Source organism: Polyodon spathula, chromosome 19 (genome assembly GCF_017654505.1).
Source record: "Polyodon spathula isolate WHYD16114869_AA chromosome 19, ASM1765450v1, whole genome shotgun sequence".
NCBI lineage: Eukaryota > Metazoa > Chordata > Actinopteri > Acipenseriformes > Polyodontidae > Polyodon > Polyodon spathula.
Genome location: NC_054552.1, coordinates 6578979 through 6591811, shown reverse-complemented (window position 1 = coordinate 6591811; position 12833 = coordinate 6578979). Strand labels below are relative to the sequence as shown.

At 38.1% G+C, this 12833-nt stretch overlaps 1 protein-coding gene across 4 annotated transcripts in view; it reads right to left on the bottom strand.

Annotated features, from left to right (window-relative positions):
- Positions 1-12833, bottom strand: part of LOC121294290 (DENN domain-containing protein 2B-like) — a 64501-nt gene that overhangs the window by 6779 nt on the left and 44889 nt on the right. For all 4 annotated transcript variants that reach the window (XM_041217863.1, XM_041217864.1, XM_041217862.1 and 1 more), the window contains 6 exons: positions 12241-12425; positions 10862-10971; positions 10680-10749; positions 8441-8518; positions 7301-7441; positions 6905-7053 (listed from right to left, as the gene is read on the bottom strand). In XM_041217863.1, coding sequence (XP_041073797.1) covers positions 6905-7053; positions 7301-7441; positions 8441-8518; positions 10680-10749; positions 10862-10971; positions 12241-12425 — 733 coding nt within the window. The remainder of the gene's footprint in view (positions 1-6904; positions 7054-7300; positions 7442-8440; positions 8519-10679; positions 10750-10861; positions 10972-12240; positions 12426-12833) is intronic.

Here is a 12833-nt window from a genome sequence, read left to right as displayed (position 1 = left end):
AGAGTGATCATCACCGGCTTACTGACTCTGTCCCACACTTTGCACATCACTGCCATAGGCAACTGTTTACAGAATGTGTCAACTCAAGTACACTTCTACAATGCTGCGTGTAAAAAGTCCATATGAAAACCACATGTAGGTTTACAGGTTTGGTTTTGGTATACATTTTTTGGCAGTCTTGTTTGTCAGTTAGATTGGCTCGTTTCAAAGATCGTGATAAGCACTAATCATGGCCTGCTTTGGAAACAGTAAAGTAGTTCAAGATTAGTGCTAATCAGGGACAGGGAAAGGGTTGTACAAGTTTAAGGATACACATTTTATACACGTTCCCTTCCTGTGGTGAAGCACCAGCTCTCCTCACATTGATATTCTAAACTGTACATAGGACTATAGGGACAAGTGGAGACCAAATACCAGAATTACAGAAAACATGCTTTTAAAAGCATATTTACCCATTTAAAGCCATTGAATACTGTTAAACTGAAACATAAACACATGTCTAAACATAGGATTTGTTTCACATTACCTGCAAATCACATCTGCAGGAAGCAGTTAAAGGATTTAAAATCAGTCATTCAGGTGTGCCTACAGTGATCATCTTATAGGACTAGTAACTGAAGTGCATGTCTTACAACACACACACACAGGCATATACATCCCAGGGATGTGGTGGTTTCAAAGGGACATACTGATCAAAGACTTAGCAGCTCAAAATACATAACACTCAATTCTATGGCATGTACAATCAATGAGACTCTACCAGAATGCATTAAATACAGTATTATTAAGGAAAAAAGATATCAGTTTCACGCTGTGTTTAGTAATGAGCATCACATGGGTATGTTGGATGTATATGTCAATTTGTTGAGGGAGTGGGAAATGGGAATAGCTTTTGGAATTTGTGTAGACAAGTTCAAAAGCTGTGCTCAGTTTTGCATATTCCCTGGAAATAATGGATAATTTGGCCAGCCATCTTTTGTCATATCCAAGCTTTCACCACAAGAATGCATAGTGACCAATAAAATATAACATTGTACAGTCCCTAAAGACTTAGATCATTTATTTAGGTTTTAGCAAAGCACATTTTGTTTTCAACAATATATGCAAGCTGTTTTACAAAAGGATGCTTCACTGTGCTACATCAAACCCTACTGACAATAGCCAGGCTCGTCTCCAGGGTTCACCCCCTTGGCACCACAGGTTGCTAAGGTTCGGTGAGTGAAAAGAGGCGTTTGGGTTGACAGAGTGTGTCTTTGTATGAGCTGGGGATAGTGTCCCAGTTAGAGATCTATTGAAAAGGACTGACTGACAACAATTCCCAATGCCTCCTACTCTAAAACAGCAGGTTAAAATGTGAGCCAAGATTTCTTTCACTTAGTTTTTAAATAATAGAAGTACAATAAGCTGTGATGGCGACTGAGACACAACCCATAAAGCTGCTCTAATTGGCAGACTGCCTCCTGCTGCTGTTAACAGATTGCACTTCATAATCTGTACAAAAGAATGTTTGTACACAACAACAACCACCCTCACTCAGCAAATTCAGACTGGAACACAGGCTTTCATAGTTACTGTCACTGATTGAAAAGAGTTCAATCAGTCACACCCTGAAAAGCAACGCTCAATAGATAAATCGATATGCTGGGAAGAAAGGTCTAGATGTACATAAATCAAGCCGAAACAAAAGTCATAGAATCATTTTCCCTTCACTGTATTTACTATTGCTCATGAGAGATCTTTCTACAGTGCATATGTAGCACACGGAGAGAGTAACAGGTAATTTACAAAACCCTCCTTTCTACCATGAAAATCAAAGTCTGAAACACTGTGTTGCCTCTTCCAGCCAAACCCACAATTTTTTCTCAGATTTGCACACTGCACTCATTTGGGTGACAATGAAGGCGTAATGTTTATTATTGGCACATGCAATATCTTTGTTGAATAAAAGCTGACATTAATCTGGTTCTAAATATGTTCTTGCTAGACTTTTTAAAGATGTTACTTTAACCTTTTTAATTCCTGGCCATTTAAAGCTAGTCAATGTCTGTTACATGTATGGGTCACAAAACATCCACTTTTATTCCTCTCTCAAGGAAGCAGAGCAGTGGATCCCCTTCACCACACTGTTTTCTAACATTCTATTATGCATAGTCTGTGGTTCTTTACCAGTTCTGTGGTTCTTTACTCAACCATTTTCTTCTATCACAAGTGGCCAGTGATTCCCAATGCTGCTTTACCACCATGACAGTCCACAGTAAACTTCAAGAGAGGCAGAAGTGAAACCCCACACACACAAACACACTTACTGTCAGGGCTCAAATTTGCGAGCTGTGGTTTGCCAGGCGACCAAAATTAGTCCCTGTGGTCATTTTTTATAGACTGAGCAGGTCAGGTAGGAAATAAAACCTGGTTTTGCTGATAGTTTTTTTTTCCTCCCTGATTTTATGAAGCACTAATAAACCAGAAAGAGGTCAATTACACGCGCGAACTCATGCTGTACTATATTTACGTTTTTTCAGGCAGATTGATTTGAAAGTGATTAAACAGTTTGAATACTGTTAATTGAGGCATGCTTGTTGATCAATCAGGTTACAGGAAATCTCATATCCATATTCTATACAGTAAGTTATAACATCATGTTTTGCAACCATAAAATTATAAACTGAAATCCAAAGTGTTTTGGGTGCCGTTTGAAGTGACTATAAATTAATTAATTAATAAACGTTGCTTAATAAAAACCACTAGAGTATAGATTTAATCAATTGGGGAAAACTGAAGTCACTAAAATATTTTAATTAAGAGTATTTACTTAGCCCCTAAATATTTATTTGGTGACCAAATTTTAAAATCTAGGAGCCAGATGCCCCTAAGGAGTTTGGCCAGTTTTGAGCCCTGCTCACCCTATTCCCTGAAGCAACTCAGCAGCATCATTCAGAACAGGATGCTGCCACTTAAGACATGCCACCCACAATCCTCGTCTCCCTTCAGCCTCGTTTAACTCTGGTCAATTATCGGAAACTATGAACTTTAATCACTTCATCTTACTCAAGAAAACACCAGGTGGTGTATTATTTTCTGTCATAGAAAGACTACTTCACCAAACGTGTTTAGAGCTCCAGCATTAACTGTTTTAAGGCAGTACACTGTATTTTTTTGTTTTTGTTTTTTAAACAGAGGTTAAAGAGTTTCCATCGCATTTAATTTAATTTGAAACAGACAACAGCTTTTGTTATTCCATGCTTTGCCTGAACAAATACTGTATCTAATAAAAACTGTATGAGTCAGTCATTTCTTTTTTTTTTTTTTTTTTTTTTTTTTTAAACCAGCCAGTGCGATAGAAAAATCTTAATTCACCATGGCCAAAAAAATGGAGAAAAAAACAGCAGTCATGGAATGTCTCACACTGCATTTTTATAGACAATAGTTACAATTCACAAGTCAGTACTGAAACAGAATACTTCCAAGGGCATAGGAGGAACACAATCTGTTTTACTTTCTGGGTAAAAGTGGTTCAATTATCTACACAAGCAGTTATTGCATCAAATCTAATAAGGCATTTAGGAAACACTAAAGATTACCAAAAATGTGCAACTTTTTTTTTACTTCTAGGACAGCAATGGCTTTGTTTATATACAGTCTTCATACACTTCTCACATTAACTGGTGTGACAATGGTAATGCGTCACAAATGTTATTGATATGCTGAAATTGCATGAAAACATGCTTAAGCAAACAATCTCCAAAATAGCATGGCAAAACCCATCCTTATACAGACTCCAGAAATACAGTAGTGAACAGTAACATGAACTCAACAGACTTTACTGACTATGGAAATATTTTCAGCAATTGCTACAGTGGGCTGAGATCTGTGTCATGTATTATTTTGTGTTAGTGGAAAGTGCACGTTACCAGTATTGTGTTACCAACTACCATCACAAGGGGCCTGAGTAATTTCCACTTTTGTCTATTAAGATCCCAGCAGATGGAAGCTCAGAACTCAACTAACAGCACACATTTTCCATGTCTATTATTTTCAATAGGAACTGCTCCCCAGGAGATCCGCAGTGAAATCAAATTGTCTGTAAATCTGTTTTTCTGTTAAAGCTTGTGTTACACAAGAGGTTAGCAACCAGTTCAGCAACACCTCTATTTATCATTGCCGGTGTGAATTCACAAGAGGTTTCCATATTGTTACATCCGCACTGTCCATTGCATTTCGGTTCCATTACAATACCTCCCCCATACAGGACGAAGACGTTGTGGCTGCTGACATATTAAAAAAATTATTTGTTTTTGCCAAAACAGTATCCCAACAGTCCTTCTTCAGTTTTGTCCACTGTCTGCTACGCTCTGAAGGATCAGGTCTGATTAGAAAGTGTGAGTTTTACAGCCCACATGTTCCTAAGTGTAGGCACTTTTCTGCTATAATAGAAGAAAAACACAAAGCTTGATGTGCTTACAAAAATGTTCAAGTCTTGGCCAGCCCAGAAACTCAAAACAAAACATGAAAGGTTTGCTTTGTGCTGGTCAGGTGAAGGGGACATTTAGTAGCCCTATTCCCAGATGCATACTTGCAATATAATTTGCATTTATGTTTCAATCTATAATTTTATCACTTTCCCACTTTCCTTATAATGTTAATGTACGTTATTTATTTTTACTGTTAGTTAATAATATATAACAGGCCAGCTAAAACTGCAAACACCACAGCTTTATGGATGATCAATGAAACACCAGGGCCCTATGGATAATCAATGCCCAATCGATCATATGCTTGAACTTGGTTCAAATTGTTACTATAGTAATGTTTAGCAAATTAAATCTGTTTTTTTATTAACCCTAACCCTAACCCTATCTCTAAGCTAAAAATTTACAATGTTTGTTAAGAGTTAATACACTAAAAAACAGCCCTTAAAATAAATTGTGACCCAGAGATGTATGGTAAAAAAAAACAGCAAACCATGGTACGCTAAGGTAAATGTAGAGTATAACCATGGTAAAAGCACGGAAAAGAGCAAACTGGAAAACTTTTATCAAGGCTCAAACACACCCTGAATGGATGCCAAGTAATGAAGCTAGATTTTTTTTTTTGAGTGCTGTGAGTTTTCATTTACTGCACAGTAGAGTCATTATAATCAAGAAGAGGCTATCTAGGGTTGCTACAGTACACAAAACAATCTAAACAGCAATCAAAAATGAAATCCACTTAGTCATGCACACCACTTGGAATTCCTTTCCTTACGTTTGTATTACAAAACTGAGCATTCACTCCCTGGAACAAATTATTCATTTTGATGATTGGGAGATATGAAAGAAGGGGGGGGAATGACGTTATTATCACTAAAATTGGGACAAACTGCCGTGATCAAGCAGGGGCCTCTGTGATAACGGCATTAAAACAGACCAAAGGGAAGTGCATATTTTCCACATAATGTCAGCAGCCACCAGAAGTCCCTGTACACATGTTTGTTTAAACTGTCCCAAACAATGTAAAGATAAATATTTCACAAAGTCAATGAACATGTGTGCGGTTTCTTTAAGAACACTGCTTTCAGTCCACTGGAGTTTAGGTGATAATTGAATGCCCTTGGCTGTGACACTGCTGTCTGTTAAAAAGAAGGGACTTGTTCTTTTCATGAACTCAGTAAAAAAAAATGCAATACAGTGTACCTAATGCCTTAGTTTTCACTACTGTATTTCTGTCATCTGGGTTCAAATATTACGCAATTCACTAGTGAAATTAGTTTTGTGAGCTTAGCCTAGTCTCTTCATGGGAAAAGTCCTTAAGGAAATAACTGGGGTGGAGAAAATGCAGCAAGCCCAAGCCACACTATGCACTTTCACTGCAACTAAACTCCATACAACTACACTTTTAAATGAGCCACAAGTAATATGTCTTGATACAATTCATAAAAAGTGATTATTAGACCATATGCTATGTTTTTTTCTAGTGACAAGCGTGCTTGAGATACCTGTGGTAATTATGAGTTAATGCGTTCGTGCCTGGTTAGGAGTCACATACAACTGACTGTTCAATGACCTCCTATATCTACTACAGCTCTGACCTTCAAAGAGGACTCAGTAACCTAAATGTGTATGTTTATCACACCAGTAGTTCAATTTCTGCAATGTGAAAAATTCCAAGGCCAGTAGACTTTGTTTGGATATTCCAAATAACCAGCAGTGTGTTAACGATTACCCGTCACGACCATGATTCTGACCTCAACACATGGACAGTATTGATCAACAGAGCAAACTGTTCTTTAACACACCGTGCATTTACAGTAAAGAAAGCTTTTCTGAATGCAGCTGGGAAACATTCCCTTTTCTACCAAACTGGATTAAGCTTTCTTTAGTCTCTAACAGTTTTAATTACACATCGACAAAAACAAGTCATTAGTCATAGCTGCTGATATTCTACAAAAAAAACAAACAAGCAAACAAAATATATTTTAATTCATAGGGTCTGGTAAGGTGGAGCACTGGGAGTAGTCAGTATCCATTATGTAGGGCATGTTGCAGTAAAATGAATGCTTTTCTTTTATATTAGTATCGATATTGTGTGGTCGCCCATGTGCTACTGAAACAAGCCATGATGTTAAAATGTGGCTACTGAGGTTAGTACTCCCGACTTATAACTGGCAACAGCTGCCAGTAATGCTCATTATAATATGTAGGGTGACACTGCATTAGATTCCAAGCTTGCATATTTTATATAAAAGTTAAAATCTCCATTCTATCCGTAAAAGTTCCAGAAAGCAGACAAAAACATACTAGCAGTTAATTACTTTTCTAGATTGCCACACAAAACCTCAAGTTGCCTTAGTTCATATGAAAATGATCAATGGATGAAAAAATAGATCTGCTCTAAAATATCTGTGGTGCTTATGCATACGGTATGTTACCTGAGCTTATCTGCAACGAATATGACTCTCCGCTCCAGCAGTAGAGAAGCGAAGACTCTAATAACCTGGCGGACACTCAGGCAGCGAAAGAGACTGTCAAAGTCCACATGCTCCAGCCTGGAGTCCATGGGGCGACGCAGCTCGATCACCTACAAAAGGAATTGAACATACTGTAGCATCACAGTGGAACCTGCTGAGAAAACTCATAATTCTAAACAGACAAGCAAAATAAAGACAAAACAATGCATTTTCCCCAGTGGTGAAGAAAACACGCTCATGTAAATCACCGCTTAATCGAATATTGTTAATTTCAGTTTTAACCATACAACTAACTGGACACAGAAACTTCACAGCCTGTAGGCATGCAGAAAACAGGGTTGTCTAAGGCTGACTGACCTCGTTTCCAGCTCCAGGTAAGAAGGTCTTGACTTTAATGGTTTTCCCCGGTGCAGGGAATGGGGACTCCATCAAACTCCTCATGAACGGATAGACCAGGGCAGCAGAAACTTCTCTCCGCCTCTCCACCTCATCCAGGATCTAACCAATCACAGGGCAACATTGTCAATAAAAAAAAAAACATCTTTCCATGATAAGTGTTCATTGTACATTTGTTATATTTCACACATACATACATTGTGATGCATTTAAAAGTGTATTCTTGTTTTATTAACAAATATGTTTTCTATACATATTCATGGGCGTTCATCAGTATAATTGTAAAATGCAGTTGTGCATTTTAGAAAAATTATCATGAACATGAAAACACAAGGACCCGTCTCATTAACATACTGTGTAATGAACATGTTTATCCTCTGCTAACGAAATCCACGTCCTAACAGTTACTAATGGTCCATATGTTCCTCTCATTAGCTAGACCCTCTATTTCATCTTTTATACTCTTGAAATTCAGTGGAGCAGGAGATTCTTTAGTTGCTTATTAACATCAAAGATCACACCATAGCTTCTCGATCTAAATCAGCCATCACTTTCTGGTTATTCCGTCCTCATTATTCCCCCCAAAATGATCATAAATAAATAGATTATGGGCTGTTTAATAAACTCCACACTGATACGATTCATTTACAACACATTGCTCTGTAAAGTTCCACAATGAGCACACATGGAACACAAACAAAAAAAACCCTAAAACCATGGATCAATGGTTAACCAACTTAAGGGATGTGTGAACTGTAAGAGTAGAAGTTTATTTTAACTTCACTGATTAGACTATTTTGATGGAGGAAAATAATGGACAGTAAGTCCAGTCTGAATATTAAGTACATGATTTGTATTTTTCTAAACATCTAAAAACTACTCAGCTTTTAGACTTGATCTTTTGACAGTCTTCTTAAAGTTATTGCTGTTGTTGCTGAAATTTGGTGAAGGCTTTTGAGGATCCAGATAAGCAATCTGTCCCTCACATGTGAGCCCTACCCTTTCAGATCCAGCTCCTTTCATCTTTATGCCTAAACAAGGCTTTCATGTTGCCCTTAGTTGCCAGCGACTCACAATATGTTTGTGAAAGCATTACCTCACCTTGGAAAACAAATCGAAACACCCAAGTCGGCTGATGACACAGTACACTTCGGGTAAGCGAGGGCCTTTTCCACTTGGCTATGAAAGGGAAATTAAATCACATTCAATATACTGCTAATGCATAAGCAAACAAGTTTATCAGATGAAGAACAACTGCTCAGCCCACATCAGAAATGAAAATTAATAGGCAAGCTATTGAACTTATGTTAATGAAATGTTAATATATGTTCTGTATATAATTAACAAATCTTTTTTATTCATAAATAAAAGAACAAATGCCCAAAGCCAGCCTGTCAAGTTTATACGTATATCATTGTGCGTATGTTTATAGTCTTTTTGACCTGATCAGTTAGATTTTACAACAATTTCAAGTTCAGATGAACCTTATGTAGTTATTTGAGCACTGAGCAAGCTGTCTGAGCACAGGGACTAGCTTGTATAATTGATTGTCAGGAAAAAACTTTTGTGCTGCAGGACTAATAAAAATAAGCAAGGAGGGCTCCCGAGTGGTGCATCCAGCAAAGGCACTCCGCATGGAGTGCAGGATGTGTCCTATAGCCTGGACATCGCCAGTTCGAGTCCAGGCTATTCCACTGCCGACCATGAACGGGAGTTCCCAGGGGGCGGTACACAATTGGCCTGTAAGCTTCCCGGAGCTGCATTGTCCTCCGACGCTGCACCTCTCAGGTGGCTGCATGGTGAGCCTGCAGTGTGAAAAGAAGCAGTCAGCTGATGGCACACACTTCGGAGAACAGAGTGTGTTCATCTTCGCCCCTTCCGAGTCAGTGCAGGGGTGGTAGCGGTGAGACGAGCTTAAATATTAATTGGACATTCTAAAATGGGAGAAAATAATAAAAAAACAAATTGGCAAACACTAAATAAAAATAAATAAATAAAAAAAAAGGTAACAACAGTACACTATGGGGAAGAGCATTGCATTATATCACTTTGTTTCATAGGGGTGCATTCTGGGTTCTAAATGTAACAAAACCGGTGCTCAGTAGCACCTCCTTTGACGTAAGCAGTCTCCTGACTTCAGTTTCATTACTTATAAACTTTGGATATGACTTAATACTGTCTCTGGAGAGTTAACAGATAGATGCTTCAAATATGAATCCTCTGCAGGTGCGTGCCTCATTGTGTTTAATGAACGGCAAAGAATTTCTGCTAACTAAACCCATATGAATCTATTCACGGTTCAAACTTGCTTACTGTTTCTCTCCAGCTCAGTGAAAAAAACGTAATCTTTTTTGTCTATATTAGGTATGAAACTGTTTCTAAAATGAGTGATTTTAGTATGCAAGTATGCAGAGTTTGGTTAAAATCACAGCGAGGAATCTAAAGGAATGTCTACAGAATGCCAGGTCTTGGACTACCACCAGACAAGGAGCTGCCTAAACTCTTTGCCAGTGAAAACACACTGTCTCAGGGCCTCTGTATGTTCAGAATTACAGCTACTTGATGTTATCAAACTGGCTTTTAAGGGTCATATTTTCAAAGTGTTCATTCCAGTCATTAACTAACACAACCACAGGGAATTACTGCAACTCAAAAGTCTCTTAAGTACTCTCCAGTTGTTGGTTTCTCAGTTTTGTAACATTTTGTTCTTTTCAAATGTGTTATGGCAGGTGTTTATTTATTTTTTGTCCAACCTCTACATAAAGGTATACAAGCTGACCCCTGGCACAGTCATAAATATGAGACAGTAACATATGCTGTAGAAAGCTAAGACAGAACTTCCTTGAAAATGTTTGGGTTTGCAAGCATTTTTCTTTGGCATATCTAATGTATTAGACTTTTTTATTCAAAATTGGCATCCACCAAGGCCAGCAAGCTGAACTTTAAACGTTAAATAAGGGTCTGACCAAGGTTTTATAATCCATTTTCTTACCTATTATTAGCACTAGCAAGATTATCACTGGTCCTAGTTTCATCTGCTGAAGGTCTTTATGTATTGTCTTGTGTTTTAAACTTCAATTTGTAATATGCAGATATTTTACATAAGATATTGCTGCCGCTTCCTTATACCTAGTCACTTCTTAGACCATGTGACTTACAACAAAAGTGTTTTATTACAAAATCTGCATATCTAGGACATACACCTCCCCATAAAGGGGGGAGGGGGGGTGGCAGTATTTATTTTAATAAAGCTAATAAGAGTTAAACCCATTTAAACAATTGGTTTTTACTCCTTTATAAAATGCTAATGAATTACAAAAAAGGAAATGTATTAACTAACCAGCAGTCTTCTGCAGTATCCAAATCTTCTGCTTCCATCCTCTCCAGTTAGCATAAATGAAAAGGTTTCGCTGCATTCAAAATAATGATAATTGCACTTATGTTATTTAAAGCCAAGCCGTGTCATGTCCCTAGCTTTACATGGCATGGATCAGAGCGGTAGATTTTAGAATGAGAGATCACCTGCTGTACTCCAACACTGGGGTCCAGTCCTTGACATCAGGAAAACAGAATTGTGGGATAGCTTTCAGGCGCCCCTCAGCCTCCCTCATCTGTTTGGTCGGCCTCTCTAACTGTGAGAAGAGGTTCCAGTCAACTTCATTCTCACTCTCTCTGCACTCTTTATGGATAGAGCCAACCTTGTACTAAACACCACTTACTCTATAGTGCCTAAAGAAATGGAGATTTTCATTTGCTTTAAAAGCATTTTGTGTTGCCAGACTTCTTGTTTTAGATGTATACGTTTTTGTTAGTATGGGAGACTACCTCTTACATGTTTAAACCATAGCTTTTTTGTAACCCAAACTTTGACATGCTAAAATATATACATGTTGACTAGAAAAAGGGAAGGCAAAACTGTTTTAAAACTGTACCAAGTTCACTTTAAAAGAGAATAGAGTGAAAATAAATGAACCATGAAACAGGGTCATGCTATAGCTAACAGACAGACACTGAATGAAAATAAAGTCAGTGAACTAAACTTAACACAAACTTTTAATTTATCTCCCTAGAATTCTACTGAATTCTCAATGAAACAAAACAGTCCTGGAAAGCAATTTAAGGAAAATTATACTCCAGTACAACGAGCTGTGCTATAGAAACACATGATTTAGAGGTGATGGGTTATGAGAAATAAACTGGGCATCAACAGACCTGCAAATCTAAAAGCCCCAACAACCTATCAGTCCATGCTTCCATTAAACTGCTCCCCGAGGTGAAGCTTTCATCCACACTGACTGCTTCTTGTATATGTAGGGGTCACATTTTTAAAATTAGTAATCTAAAAAAAAAAAAAAAAGACTTGGCTCTGGTCCCTTCTTGAGATGATTAACAAGACCCCTCTGTTTGTATACTGGTACCAGATTACAATAAACAATATTAAAACCGTGGTTTGATTGCCTCTTTGTATTAAACTTTGCCAGGAGAAAGACCCCCGTGCACACAACATTGCAATCAAGAAAGCACTATACTTCTTAAAATAAAGAAGGGGCTCTGTTTACTTAAATTAATCTGTGAATCCCTTTTAAGCAAACCACAATGCAGTGTTATACTAACAGTATACACTATTGCCCACAAGCTTCCTTGGTTTATCTACTTATTTTCCTCTTACTTCAACTCCAAATCTCCTAGGCTTTTCTTTGCAGGGATATGACAGCTAGAATATTTTCATACCCAAGGGAACACCCCTTTGTAAACAAACATAAACAGTCTTGTTTTTTTTTTTTCTTTTTAAGTAAATATAAAATTAACTACCACAGCAACGATTTCCTTACTTCTCAATAACCCAGCCAGCTCAAGTTTATTTGCAACACACTCGCTCACCACCTTCATCACTCCTGTACCTTTGGGAACTGGTATGTTACGTCAGGGATGTAGGAGGTCTTGGAGGGTTTCTTCTTCAAGGACACCACGACAAAGTACTCAAACAGCTCCCGCTCCTGCCATTGAATCAGCTCCAGCTCCAGGGTCCGGTAACTGGGCGCCCGTCTGAGCATGGACTGGAGGTGGAGCAAGCGCTGAGTGTGAGCTGCAGTAGGAACAACACCGAGACGGCAGGGGGGTTACACAGGGCAGTCAGTGGGTGTCAGTGGGGCATGTCTGGTGTTTACACAGCTCCCCATGATGTCCCTGACTGGCACGATGGCCACAGGAGTGGAAACAGACTTCCACTTCCATGTGTGTAAAAAAAAAAGCTTAGGCAAGGATCCTAGCTGTTTAAGATTATTGACACCGACTTGTTTTTCAAATGCTACAATTATATGACGGCATCAAACTGTTATGTTAGTGATGTTAGTAAATTATAAGGTTAACAATTTAGATTTCTGCTTTATAGTTGAATGGAAAGCAACTTAGAACATCAATTATCAATACCGCCTTAAGTCATACTCCTATAATACCACCTTAAAACATCAATTACCAATACCACCTTCAGCCA